Genomic DNA, 15,416 nt, shown 5'->3' with positions numbered 1-15,416 from the left:
TTTAATTCATGAATGCAAGGTTGATTCAAATTCAGAAATTAATGAGTGTAATTTACCATATCAAGAGACTATAATGAAAAACACTCACATGATCATCTTAATAGATGCAAAAAAAAAAAGCGTTTGACAGAATTCATCATCTTTTCATAATAAAACTTCTCACCAACTAGGAATAGAGGGGAACTATGTGAACCTGATAAAAGGAACCTACAAAACTCCCACAGCTAACATTATGTTTAAGGGTGAAAAACTAATTTATTTGCCACTAAGGTAGGAACAAGACAAGGATGTGTATTCTCACCACTCTATTCAGCATTGTATTGGAGGTCCTAGCCAGTACAATAAGGCGAAAGATAGAAATAGATGTATGTATTGGAAAGGAAGAAATAAAATAGACTTTATTCACTTATGACATGATTGTCTGTGTAGACAATTTGAAAGACAAGTTTTAGCAAGGTTGCAAGACACAAGATCAACATACAGAAATCAAGTGTATGTCTATATACTAGCAACAAACCATTAGAAATTGAAATTTTTTATGTAGTATTTACAATAGCTCCAAAATACTTTTGTGTAAATCTCACAACACATGTGCAAGATTTGAATGGTAAAAACAACTAAACACTTATAAAAGAAATTAAACAAGACCTTAATAAATAGAAGTTCAGTGGTCGTGGATTGGACGACTCAGTATAATAAAGATGTCAGTTGTCTTTAATTGATCTATAAATTCTGCACAATCCCAAGAAAAGTCCTGCAGAACTTTTTGTAGAAATTGACAAACTAATTCTAAAATTTATATGTAAGGCCAAAAGAAGTAGAATAGTCAAAACAATTTTGAAAAAAAATTAGAGGACTCATTCCACTTGGTTCCAAGACTTATTATAAAACATACTATGAAGCATGTAATCAAGACAGTATGCTATTGGTGCAAAGATAACCGTATAGAGCAGTGGAACAGAACAGAGAGCCAAGAAATAGACCTTTTCAAAAGTGTGCAGTTGACTTTGTCACAGGTATACAAACAATTCAGCAGAAAAATGGTAAAATATATGCACAATTGGACATCCATATGCAAAAAAAAAAACAAAACCTCAACCCATGTTAGCACCATGTACATTTACTCAAAATGTATTATAGAGTTAAATGTAAAACCTAAAACTATAGGACTATTAGTAGAAAACATTTGTGACTTAGCCAAAGATTTCTTAAATACAACCCTAAAAGCATGATCCTTTAAAGAAAAAAAATTAATAAGTTGGACTTAAAATCTCAAAACTTCTACTCTCAAAAGACACTGTTAGAAGAATGAAAAACCAGAGCCATACTGGGAGATAATATTTGCAAAGCACATATCTGATAATGGACTTCTATCTACAATGTATAAAGAACTCTCAAAACACAATCGTAAGAAGACATCACAATTCTTAAAAAATAAGCAGAATATTTTAATAGACCTATTTCACCAAAGAAGATGTATGGATGGCAAAAAAGTACATGAAAAGTTGCTCAATATCACTAGTAATCACAGAAACGTGATTTAAAACCACAATGAGATACCTCTAAGCACCTACTAGAATGGCTGAAAGTAAAAACAAATACAAAAAAATAAAAATACCACTTACTGGCAAGGTGTGGAGCACTTGGAACTTGTGTACATTGCTGGTAAGAATGCAAAGTGGTGTGACGATTTTGAAACACAGCTTGGTAATTTCTTATAAAGTTAAGCAGACACTTAACACACAACTCAGCAATCCGAGTAAAACGAACACATGTTCACAAAGAAACCTGTATGAGAATATTCATTGCGGCCTTAATCATAATCACTCCACACTGGAAACAACCCACGTGTTTTTCAACTGGTGAATGGGTCAACAACCATGATATATCTATACATGGAATAAGACCCTGCAATAAAACAGAATGAGCATCTAATCCACACAGCAACAGGAATAAATCTCACATGCATTACGCTAAGTGAAATAAGCCATAGTCAGAGGCTGTGATCGCATTCTGACATTCTGGAAAAGCAACACAATAGAGATAGAAAACAGACCAATGGTTGGCTCCTCGGGGCAGGCAGTTGGGAGGGTGTGGAGGGTGGATTATAAAGTGGCATGAGGAAATGTTGGGGGCTTATGGAACTTGTCTGTCTTTATTGTGGTGGTAATTACATGATTATTTGCATTTGTCAAAACTCTTACAGCTGTACAGTTAAAAGGGTGAGTTTTATTGTACATAAGTTATAGCCACTAAATCTAATCACAGAAAATCATTAGTGCAATTCACAGCAGTTTAGCACAACAGAGAAAAGACCAGTGAACCAGGAGTCAGGATGATAGAAATCCAACATGCTTTGAAAAGAAATGTTAAAGAAAAGATGGAGAGACTTTCAGACCTGTGGGAGAGTAGCAAGCAGTCAAACATACATGTAATTGGAGTTTCAGGAAGAGGGGAGAAAGAACAGTACAGACAATTATTAAATAAATATGGGCCAAACATTATCATATTTGATGAAAAACGACAACCCTACTTGTACAGGAAATTCAGTGACCTAGCAGGATAAATGAATTTTTAAAATTTACCAAGAAACTCTTATTGAACTAAACACATCCTGGTCAAACTAGTGAAACAAAAGAAAAAGCAGCGAGAGAGAGGGAAAAAAATGCATTATCTCTTCTCCCCACCCCCACAAGTAAGAATGACAGCTGCTTCCCTTGAGGACCTGTGGAGGAACTGTGGACACCAGAAGACAATAATATGTGCTAATGTGCTGCAAGCGAAAGAAAACACCTAACCCAGAACCCTCTGTCAAGGGGAAGTCTTCAAAACTGAAGGTCAAATAAATAAAAACATTTTCAGATAAACAAGAGCTACGAGGATTTGTCACTAGCCAACCTGCACTACAAGAATTGCTCAAGGAAGTTCTTCAGGCTGAAGGGAAATGACACCTGAGGGAAACTCAGATCCAGGGGAAAGGAGGAAGAGCACTCTTCTGTCTCACAAGCCTCTATATCATCTGGCCCTGAGCTATTGCTCAGGTTTAATCTCAAAAGATGTTGTCTTGTACTCAGTGCCCAGGCCAGTATTTTGGTTTTTTTTTTTTCCCCCAAATTCTGCCAAACCCATTAATGGATCCTGAAATCAATCTAGAGGGTCATGACCAGCGTTTACTTCTTCAGAAGTAGAGTGGAATGGGAAATACCAGAGTACACTGGTATGAAGGCTAAGTACTAACTTTGTTTCAGGTCTATGTGCTTGTATACTGGTTTACAATGTAAAATGTGTTTCTTGGTCTCTGGGTTGCAGGCCAAAATGTTCAGAAAACACTGCCCTAACTCCATTGGCCTTTCTATTTCGTGAACATCCCAGTTCGGGTATGTTGTTGCTACCTCTGAACTTTCTGGTTGCATATCTTTGCATGGCTAGCTTCTTTTCAACCTTTAAATTTGAGCTCAAGTATTACCTGCTCAAAAAATCTTTCATAACTTTCTCGAAAAGCAGGGTACTGTAATCAATGTTTGCATGCTTAAAAAAATCCCTAGAGCTAAAGAGTATCAAAAGTTGCTTTTGAATTTATCTGGAATTTGTATCTGGTAGTTAGACCTTCCTTAAAACTTGTCAGTAAGGGAAAAAAATGTAGGAAAGCCAATAAAATATAATGGCAGTCTATTCTATGTGGAAAAAAGTTATTAGATTTCTCTAATCTGTATACCTGGAATTAAAATGCCCACATGAAGTTTTGTTCTTTTAAATTAACATCTTGCCTTTGATTCCTTGTCTCTTTGTTCCCACTGGAAATTGCTCCTTTGCACTAGTTCTTCTGGTGCCCTGTTAAAGTGGCTTTCCATTAATTCTATAATTTCTCCACTTTTCAGTGGTCAAATGTGTATATCCAGTACTTAAAAATGGAGAAATGGTATCAGGATTTCGAAAAAAATTTTACTACAAAGCGACGCTTGTATTTGAATGTCTCCAGGGTTTTTACCTCAGTGGCAGCAACACAGTGGTCTGTGGTGCTGACAGTACTTGGGAGCCTGCGATGCCAACGTGCATTAAAGGTACAAAGTGTCTTCTTCCTTCTTGTTTTTTTTTTCTTTCTCAGATTTTATTTCTTTGATGTTAAATATTAGTCATACAGAATAATTGAAAGAAGCAATTTAACTCTCTTGTATTCATTTCCATGACACATGCGGGACATAAAATTCACCAGAGGGGCCAGCCCGGTGGCATAGTGCTTAAGTTTGCACACTCCACTTCGGAGGCATGAGTTCGCAGGTTTGGATTCTGGGCGGGGACCTATGCACCACTTATCAAGCCATGCTGTGGTAGACGTCCCGCATACAAAGTTGAAGAAGATGGGCATGGATGTTAGCCCAGGGCTAATCTTCCTCAGCAGTAAGAGGAGGATTGGCAACAGATATTAGCTCAGGGGTAATCTTCTTCACACACACACAAAAACAATTCACAAGGAATTCTTCTGTTGTGATTTTATATGTTTTCATAGGGTCTTACCAGGTTATGTACATCACACAGGTATATAAATTTCTAGTGTTCTGCTTTTTTATGTGTAAAAATGGATAACAACCATTTTTGAGAAAATTGAAGCATGGGAATTTTTACCTAAATAAGTCAAGAATAAAAAGCATAATTCATATAAATAAACAGAAAGCAATAATTCCCAAGTGGGTGATCCAGTATACATTATTTTGTTTTCCAGTGCTGATTGCTCTCAGTACCAAACCTCTGATTTTGAATCATTCGCGTGTAGTAACTCCTGGTTATATTTTTCAGAAATCTTTTCGATTCCTAGTGCAAATGCCAGCAATCACTCCCAAGTGTTTGATCCAGTCTACATTGTTTTGTTTTCCAGTGTCGACTCTTCCCAGTACAAAACCTCCAAATTCCAGTATCTCAGGTTGAGTAACTTCCTGCTTATATTTTTCAAAATCCTCTAAGTTCCTGGTTATTTTTTCAAAATTCTTTAAATGTCTGGGGATTATCATTATCATTATAGTATTTCTACTGTTGGGGACTGTATCACCCCTAGCTCATATTCTTTGTAGTTATCTCTGGTGATAGGTCTCTTCCTGGAACAGGCCCTCTGTTTACATTCTAATTCTATATATTATATGTTATTGAACTATTCTGCTATCAGTGGTCATTTGTATGTGTAGAAGTTTTACATTAATAGGTAGTTGGATGTATTGATCTTTTCCCTAAAAGCTATGAGTATTATGTCTTTCTTATAAAAGTTTTAGATCTTCCCCATGCTAAATTATATAAACATTTCAACCATATGTCCTGCTTACATTCTTTGCATTTAAATCATCAGTACATCTGAAATTCATTATGGTACATGGAATGAGACAGGGTTCCTCTCCACTCCACTCACCCCCATCCAACGGCTAAGTCTTTGTTGAATAAGTTTTTCTTTCCAACTGTTTTGAACTGCCAACTTTTATCATACATTAAATTCATGGGGGTTCCATTCGTCTTGCTGTTGCCTTGAATGCTGTCCAATCTTGTGCCAGCACCAAATTGTTTTTTTTTTTCACTGTAGTTCTACTATATGTTTTAATATCTGGTAAAACACTTTCTTTTCAGAAATGTTCAGGCTTCTCTTCTGTTGATATTTCCAGATCAACTTTTATTTTATTCTTTACCATTTTAACTCTTTTCAGTGTACTTTTCAGTGGCATGAAGTACATTCACATTGTTGTGCAACCATCACTACTTTCTATCTCCAAAACTTTTTCATCATCTCAAACTGAATCTTTACACCCATTAAACAATAACTCTCCATTCTCCCAGGCAGGTAACCAATATTCTACTTTCTGTCTCTATGAATTTCACTATCCTAAGTTCCTCATAGAAGTGGAATCACTTCTGGCTTATTTCACTTAGCATAACATGTCCTGGCTTATTTCACTTCATGTAATGTTTTTAAATTTCATCCATCTTCTAACATGTATCAGAACTTTATTTCTTTTTATGACTGAATAATATTCCATTGTTTGTATATGTCACATTTAGTTTATCCATTCATCTTTTGATAGACATGTGGGTTGTACTTACCTTTTGGTTATTCTGAATAATGCTTCTCTGAATACTGGCATTCCTGTATCTGATTCCTTGCTTTCAATTTTAGGGGGTATATACACAGGAGTAGAATTGCTGGGTTATACGGTAATTCTGTGTTTACTTTTTTGAGGAACAACCATCGTGTCTTCCACAGTGGCTGCACCTTTTTACATTCCCACCAGTGATGCACAAAGGTTCCAATTTCTCCATCTCTTGCCAACATTTGTTATTTTCTGTTTTTTGATAATAGCCAGCGTAATATATGTGAAGTAGTATCTCATTGTGTTTTTTATTTGCATATCCCAAATGATTATTGATTGTCTTTTCATGTGTTTATTGGTCTTTTGTATATCTTCTTTGCAGAAATGTCTGTTCAAGTCTTTTGCCCATTTTTGAACTGGTTTTTTTTTTAGTTTTAGGATGTCATTATATATTTTGGATATTAATCACTTATCAGATATATGATTTGCAGATGTTTCGTCCCATTCTGTGGATTGCCTTTTCACTGTTGATAGTGTCCTTTGATGCACATATTTTTTAATTTTGAAGAAGTCCAATTTATCTGTTTTTTCTTTTGTTGCCTGTACTTTGGCGTCACATGCAAAAAATCACTGCCAGATGCAACATCATGAAGCTTGTCCTCCATGTTTTCTTCTAAGAATTTTATAGGTTTAGCTCTTAAGTTTAGTTCTTTGACCCATTTTGAATTCATTTTTGTATGTTGTGTAAGGTAAAGGTCCAACTTCATTCTTTTGCATGTGGATATCCAGTTTCCCAAGAGCCATTTGTTAAAAAGACTGCCCTTTCCTCACTGAATGTTCTAAGGACACTTTGTGGACAATCATTTGACCATATATGTGAGGGTTAATTTCTGGGCCCTCTATTCTATTCCATTGGTCTGTGTTCCTCTCCTTATGCCAGTACCACTATGTTCTGAGTGCTGTAGCTTTTTAGTAAGTTGTAAAATCAGGATGTGAGAGTCCTTTCAAATTCACTCTTCTTTTTCAAGGTTGTCTTGACTGTTCCTAGTCCCTTGAGATGTCTTATGAATTATAGGTTGGATTTTTCTATTTCTGCAAAATGCATGTTCAAGATGTGATAGGGGTTGCATGTAATCTGTAGATTGCTTGGCATGGTATTAACTTCTTAACAAATTAACTCTTCCAATACATGAACACAGGATATCTTTTCATTTATTTATGTCTTCTTCAATTTCTGTCAGCAATGTTTTGTAGTTTTCAGTATACGAGTCTTTCACCTCCTTGGTTAAGTTTATTCCTAAGTATTTTATTCTTTTCGATGCCATTATAAATGAAACTGTTTTTTTAATTTCATTTTTGGATTGTTCATTGTTAATGTGTAGAAATGCAGCTGATTTTCGTGTGTTGATTTTGTAGCTGCAACTTTGCTGAATTCATTTATTCTAACAGATTTGTGTTTGTGTGTGTGTGTGTATGTGCATGTGTGCACACGTGTATCTTTAGAGTTTTCTGTGTAAAAGAACATGTCATTTGGAACAGGGATCATTTTGTTTCTTCCTTCCCAATTTGGGTGCTTTTTATTTCTTTTTCTTGCCTAATTGCTCTGACTACAACTTCCAATATTATGTTGAATGTAAGCGACAAACATAGGAATCCTGTCTTGTTCCTTATCTTAAGGGAAAAACTTTCAGTCTTTCACCATTGAGTACAATGTTACCTATGGATTTTTCATACATGACCTTTACTATGCTGAAGTTTCTTTTTATTGCAAATCAACTTCTAAATAGTTTATTAAACCCTCCTGTATCTTTTCATTTTAAGGAAAATCACTTTGAGTCCATAGGCTAATTTTGACAATACACTAATGATAAATTTTCTTGCTGTACCACAGAATTGTCATAGGAAATGTTACTGGACAGGAAGAAGAGTGCTAATGACATTAAATATAACTTTATAAGACTTTGTGATACTGCTTTTAATGAGAAGCATTAATATAATTTATATATGAAAATGAAGTTATAAGGGTTTTTGTACAAAGGCAAAAAATCAAACCTATGAATTTAGTGGTCTTTAAGCCTCATTAATTTTTATTATTATTCTTTTTTATACTTTGACTCATTTCCAGTTTCATTTTTTTCTTTTCTTCTAGGACATCCCAGTCCCAGTGATGGATCACTACCACTTAAACACATGAAAACTTTAGGTATTATTTTGGTTACTAATAGCCCTGCATTATGAGACCCTAGAGGTCTTCATGGAAATATCATATTTCAGTTTTCTGTAGTTAGAGAAGTAACAATGTGTCACAAATTGGTGATAATTGACACTTGTAGTTATTTTAATAGTGTAAATACCATGACACCTGGAATCAGTAGTATGTGTAGACACGTGCAGATCATACCTTTCTTAAGAGGTCTCCCACATTAGGATTCCTAGCAAGGCAAGGAATCCTAACTTTGTTAAATGCTATGGTTATATGTAGGTTAAAATATATAAAATATAACTTGCTTTCCATTTGATAGTGTTATTTTCTCATGGCAATTTGTAGATAAATTTTCTTTCTATTTGTACCATGTATACACAAGCCTTAAAATACTATAAGTTGGGTGAGTTTTTTCCCATAACAGGCTGGTGTAGCACACTTTGTGTAGGCTCACATAGTTCACACAATTTGTGTTAAAGAGAATAATGAAGTTTAGTTGTGACAGTTAAATGAAATACAAAGATTTCTTGATTAAAAAAATGAAGAAAAATATCTATTACTTTTATTTACATTAGACAAGCTTAGTAAGGTTAATCCTTTTATAAAATGCACTTTAGGCTTGTTATGTTTTCCCTCTGAACACTGTGGTCAAACTGTCATTGTGCCAGGAACTCCAGTGCCATCTTAAGATGTGAAACACTTGATGATTTTTTCTGAAATGAAAACAGCAGAGTTAAACATGACATTTTATGCTTTGATTTATAGAAATTAAAAAAAATAATGGCAGTTTAGAAGTTTTGGTCCTACTGATGAACATTTCCACGAATTAAGATCTTGTAGTATTGTTTATTGCTCTCTGGACAGTTAGAATATGTTAACCTAAATGCATATTTAGTTTCTCTGCATAATTTTTATCCATGTGCCTGGTGTTTCATTTACATTCTTAGAAAGAATTTCCTTGGTAATTTGGATTATATCTTAAATTTTGTTGAGGAGGGAATAAGGAGGGGTGATGATAAGATAAAATATTGTTTGTGAAGACACTGCAGATAGCATCTCTGTGTTCGATTAATGGAACTTTATTTATGACTTATTCCACAGACTCACTTTTGGGGAAAAAATATAAATTAAATTCCTAACAAAATCATAAGAAACGATAGAATGAATACTGAACTAAACCATGATGGGATAATACATTTTTAAAACAATTTTCCTCTAATCTTGTGAATTCTAATTGTTCTGATAACCTTTACTAAATATCCTGGTGTTGTAGCTACAGCACAAAACAAGGAAAAGTGAGATTCCTATGAAGAGTTTCACAAGGTGAATCCTATATCTGGAGTCTGATTAGAAGGGTTCTGTGATCAAAATGACTTGGATGCACTAGCAGTCACCCTCAAACTAGATAGATAAACATTTTCTCGGCTATAGTTTTTAGATGATCTGATCAAAATGAAAATACAGCTGTTATCTGAAGGCCCATATGTGCTCAATTATCTTCAGACTCTTTTCATTTTTTCTCAGGTGGAGGAATCATTGCTCTGATTGTTGTTACTGTACGTACCCCAAACTTTGATAGTACTTAAATCAAAATATTACTGTGAAGAAGTGCATTATTTTCTTAATGATTTTTCAGTTTCTGTAATTTTTATAGCTTGAAATTAAGTAAACCAGTCTAGAAACTTGAGCTTTTATATGATGTACTACCTTGTCTTGGTGATTGTATATTCTTTATATTCTATATGTCAGCTTGGTAACAAATCCTAAATAATACATGTTTTTTCAAGATAATTAGTCATACAAGTTTGCTTCCCAAATATGCTTTGAGTAATTTTCTAAATTAAGCAAGGACTCTTCTATGACTTACTGTGGACTGTTTAAGTGATTCCGGGGAACTGGATTTAGAGAGTAAAGAGTCCAGATGGAATATAAATGTATACGTGCTGAAATAAAATAACCTTTTCTGAAATATAACCAACATTTATTTATCCTGCTAGATTTTGAATCTTGGTAATTAGTTTTCAGTCACATGTCACTTGTTTCTTGGTGTCTTGTAGTTGTTGGCATTGCAGTAATTGGCACCTGCCTGTACAAATTTCTGCGCACCAGGAGGAGAGGATAAATTAAAGCTTGCTTCTTCTAATTTATTGGTTCTTCTCATTCTTCATGTACTTTTGTGCAGCTTTTGTTTGTACTCTGTATCGCATGCCTTCTTTTTAAAAAATGTGCCTACATGTGTGTGCAGGATGAATTGCATTTCTTTACTAAAAATATTTTCTGCTGCTTTTGGTATAATTGTAACAAGAGTAACCTGTGCAGAGTTGCTTCGGCTATTATGACTGCACGAAAAATTTCTATGGGATTTGAGGTTTAAGTTCTGCAGTGAATCATGGACCATCATGGGGCCCTCTCTACCCTAGGTATACCCCATTTCCTGAATTGGATTAGTGGCCAAGATTTAATTTTAAATAATTCACTGTGGAGACTTGGACAGTTGAATTCATGGCAGTTTTCATGATGAAAGTTCCATTTGTCTGTGTAACATAGGTAGTTGTGAGGAGCTCTGTAGTTGTCTCATTCAAATACACAATTTGATTTCTTTCCACATTGAGTGGTTATTTATACATGTGAAACTGGGGAATTAAAGCAACACTACTTGATTTCCCTCTTACATTCTCTTAATTTACTAGGTTGCAGTAAAACTGATGGGGTTAAACTTATAGTTGCTGAGAGGGGTAAGATTTACAAGGCACATTAACTTTATTTGTCTTTTTATCTATAAAATTGAAAAAGGAGGAGGGGCATAGAATAGAAAAAAATGTACAAATACATATGTTCTAATGTTTTTAAACAGCAAACTTAGATTTTAATGAGATAACTTACAATTTAATCAAAGACTTAGAATAAATCCTGGAGCACAGACCAAGATTAGGTGCTTTGGAATTTCTGATTTTTAGTGAATTTTTTTTCCCCTGTAGCTTTGGAAATAGCTTTGAAATCAAAGTAAGAATTTTAAGACTTTTGGTATTCATCATTTTATGATATATTTTCCTTTTATATTACTCGCTGGGTTTGGACTAGGTAATAAAAGTATCTTCTTCACTCATAAAGAGCTCAGACTTTTTCAATATTACTTGGTTATCTTTTTTAAATACCCATGATGCCTTCATTTGAATCTTAAATCTTATATTTGTAGAACACATAGTATGCATATTTGATTTCTCTATCAGTGGTATATTTTTAAAATTACATTACACAGCAGTCTGACTAGGAAATACTATCAGTGGAATATTTTTACAAAACCAAAATGTTTCTGTAGAAATGACTTCTCTAGAAAATGACGTAAAATAGGTTTCTGCTCCTCACTTTCCTTCTTTGTTGAAAACATGACTGCATCAAAATCCTTAAAGATTCCTTAATAAGTATGAATCAAACTCTCAATAGCTACGGTTAAAGGACCCTTTAAAGCTGAACAGTTATCTGAGGTTGTTCCCCCGATAAAGGCTCAGTAGCATCAGTGATCTGAGAGTCCATTTCTAATGAGCTCCCAGGTGACGCTGCTGCTGGGCCTGGACGTCACTTTAGGGATCCAGGGTGTAGACTATTATTGACGGGCCCATATTCTTGAAATGTGAAGAAACAGCATCCAGTTTACTGGCAAATTTTTTTCCTGTTTAAGATCATTGGATTTTTTAAAGACTCCTCATCTATGTGTATGTTTTTTAAGAGTATGGGGTAATACTTAGCTTTACTTTTAAAAAAGTCAGGATTTTTATTATATTCTTTGCACTATTTAATGTCCATAATCTTCTCCCCAGTTGGCTGTTGTTGCCTGAGAAACTCCTTTACAAGACTATAAAATGTGTGCAGTTACTTCTCTATTTCTAGGAGTCCCTTGGAAGCAGGGCACCAGGCACAGATAATCCCAAATTCCTGTTATAACTTGGTACAAAGTGGATTTGATGTAAACTGTACTTATCATGATTTGGGAACACAGTTACCCTTCTATGGCCTTCATACCACAGTACAAAAATACTATAAGTAGTCATTTTAAGATCATTAAACATATTTAAAGTACTGATGAAAAAATGGCCACAAGGTTGAAGTATTCTGCTATAGTTTTCTGTTTCTTATTTTTCAGCCAAGAATAGAATAAGATCCCAATTGGTCTGAAATTGCCCCATCTACAGGCTCCTTTCTTTTCCCCTCCAGTGTCTTTTCTTAACTAATGTTTCTACCAGACTTTCTCGTCTTGGGATCCACAGCCCTTCCCTGTCCTTTGCTACTGCTTGAGTCCTGTTTCGCATGTCATGACTGTGTGATTCCAAAAAACAGGTGCATTTAGTTCAATGTTTTCACTTATTTGTAATGATTTTTCTTCTATAAATGCATGATTTTCTTTACTCTGGTTAAATCATCCCTGGATAAGTGAGAGTTCGCTAAATGCTTTAGAATTCTTTGCATTATTTATGTGTTTTATTACCTGTGACTAAACTGTTTTTTTCTTTTTTTCTCTGTTCAGTTTATTTATTGTTTGTTATAACTTAAACCTATTTTTAATGTTTTATTAATAATGACTAATTCAATAACTTCGTAATTTTTAAGCTGTCTGCTTAAGTGAATGTTACAGAAGTTTACTGGATGTAATATATATAGTAGCCAGTTCAGGTGGTGGGGAGTGTAATGACATCAGGTAAAAAATTGAAGGGTCATATTAACTTGAACATTTTTCTACTTGGCTCTCAGATTCTTGAGCATTGAACAAACTCTTCAAAAAATTTGAAACAGAAAATTAATAAATAACAAAGATTTTTGTAATTGGTTTATATACCACATTTATGAAATTTAAATCCGTCCCAGAATACAGGAGGTCATATACTAAGTTTTACAGAGATCTTCCTCAGGTTGAAAACAAATGTTCCCAGGAAGAAACTGTACTCAGTGCAAAAGTCCAGATGCATCTGAGAATGTATGATGTCATAAAATTGATTTCCAAGACCATATTACATGGACTTAATATATGCTCTGTGTGTTCCCTCAAAATAAGATGCTAGAGTCCAGGACCCCTTCTCCTCACACAGTCTGTTTTCTGAGAGAGAGAGTTTATGTTATTCACTTCAGGCTAAACGGTTTCAGAGGTAAACAGATTGCACAGAAATTCAGAATCTGTTCGTCTGCTGGGTGATCTATACGACTTCCAAGTTAAAGTAGCTTCTTGCACAAACTTCTTGTTTCAAGTTCCTAAGTGAGAGTCAGAAAAGTCTTAATTTATGAACCTGGTTATCAGCTTTACCTCGATTCTCCTGTGTCATTCATTTGACCCTACTTATTATGCCACTCACGCTGCCTTTGGGTTTCATGTTACTTTTTATTCTGCACTTTTCCCTTCCTCCATTCAGCACATACCTAACTGGTGAGAGCCATAGAGAGGTAAAATTTATTTCTCTCTGAGAAGAAGAGATGAGGGAAAGGTTTGCTTTTATCACTAAAATGTATTTGCTTCCTGTTGTGATTTTTTTCAGCGATGTCGTTTCTTTTGAAGAATATTCAGTGAATATTGAGACAGCAATGACCTGAGCTAAGATATGTGGGCAGGAAACATCAGAGGACACTCAGAGTCCTGTTGCCTTTGCTCAGTGATTGGTGTTTTCTTCTACCATTCCTGTTCTAAACGTAACATGAAGTGTCCTGACCGCTTTTGCTTTGCTATACACTCCAGTAGAGTAATGTCCCCTCGTCCTTTTATCAGACTATCTAGCTTCCTCTACTTTCTAGCAGCTGTGAATCCAGTAGTGAGGACATTTTTTAACCAAATGGGAAATAATCACAGAATCTGTTCATTTTAAGTGCAGGAAGCAAAAAATATCCTTTTACAGAAACCAAAATACATTTTACTTACTTTTGTAAATGTATTCAATGTCAACTTGTAAATAATTCTGTAAAGGCATTTATCTGTTTCCCTTGACAAGAATATTTTTAGCATATGAAAGAGAAACCAATAAAAACATCCTCTGATTTTGAAAAATTATGATGTGCACTGCCTTAAAACCTTTGACCCCAGCCACCCTCTGTCTTTGAGTGAAATGAATTGGAAATGTTCCTCTATTTGTGCCAAAATGTGTGTCCACATAGCTGGGCAGAGAGGGAGATATGTATCCCACCTCTTACAACGTGAGGCGGTACCTGAGGTTACAATCAAGAGTTTGGGAGCAGATTCTACAAAGGCCAACATGAAGGGCAATTTCTTGGTAAAAGCCAAGTGGTGTCTTTGATCACAGGAGCAAAGGGAAAGACAGAACATATCAGCTAGAATGGCAGTCTGGGCCCACCCAGCCCTGTGTTTCTTCCTGGGCTCCTAGCATTCCTTTGAGGCTAAAGCCAACCAGGAAAGTAGTTTCCACACTGTTGTGAGCTTCAAGGTGTCTACCAATATTTGAAGTTAATTAAATGAATGCTGAAGCTAATAGAAAATATCAGTATTTAGTGATTCAGTTTCAGATTTTTATCATCTTCAATAGGTTTGTTGTTGTATCAAATAAATATTTCTTTGAATATAATGCTTACTTATCTTTCTCATATATTGGATTTCTATTTAAAATTCTATTTAAAGAAAAGGATTCCACTACTACAGAAAAAAAACTGTATTGACTTTGAAAAACAGAAAAATATAGTGGTCTTAGAGAAATACTGACAGGCCTAATTATTAAGTCACTCATCACAATAGTCCTTTAAAATTGCCATATTACAAGTATAGTACTGTGACAGTGATGGTTCATAGGTTGAAATCACGGCCTCGAAAGCAGATTCAAGATATCCCCAGAAGAAACATTCTGCTACAATTTGTTATGAAGAACCTCGGAATGGCAATTTTAGGGAAAGGGCCGTCAGCCTCCAATGAATAAAGCAAATATTCCTGTGTGAGGGGCACCTCAGTTCCTTGGGGCCTGCATTTTGCTTCTCATGACCTAGACACGTGGACTGTTTAAAATGAAGCATTTAGTGGGAGCACCAGAAACTACTTTATGGAAAAGATGTTTCAAGTCATTGTTTTTGTGCTTTAATGCTAAACTTGATCTTCTAGCACTTACTCATTTGGGGACTAGAATCAGCTCTACCTGCAGGCAGAATCCATGTCTTACTTGATTTGT

General features: G+C 34.9%; 1 protein-coding gene across 7 annotated transcripts in view; it reads left to right on the top strand.

Moving 5' to 3' along the window:
* LOC131404737 (membrane cofactor protein-like) overlaps positions 1-14,483 on the top strand; it is a 29,717-nt gene extending 15,234 nt beyond the window's left edge. The window contains exons 6-9 of one of the 7 annotated variants that reach the window (XM_058539743.1): positions 3,879-4,061; positions 4,795-4,918; positions 8,215-8,268; positions 13,791-14,483. In XM_058539743.1, the coding sequence (XP_058395726.1) occupies positions 3,879-4,061; positions 4,795-4,918; positions 8,215-8,268; positions 13,791-13,822 (393 nt within the window). In that variant the 3' untranslated portion in view covers positions 13,823-14,483. The other 6 variants (XM_058539747.1, XM_058539740.1, XM_058539741.1 and 3 more) reach the window with 6 other exon arrangements.
* Positions 14,484-15,416: the final 933 nt, after the last annotated feature.

The sequence above is a fragment of the Diceros bicornis genome, chromosome 4 (genome assembly GCF_020826845.1).
Source record: "Diceros bicornis minor isolate mBicDic1 chromosome 4, mDicBic1.mat.cur, whole genome shotgun sequence".
Classification (NCBI taxonomy): Eukaryota; Metazoa; Chordata; class Mammalia; order Perissodactyla; family Rhinocerotidae; genus Diceros; species Diceros bicornis.
This window is presented reverse-complemented; position numbering and strand designations above follow the sequence as displayed.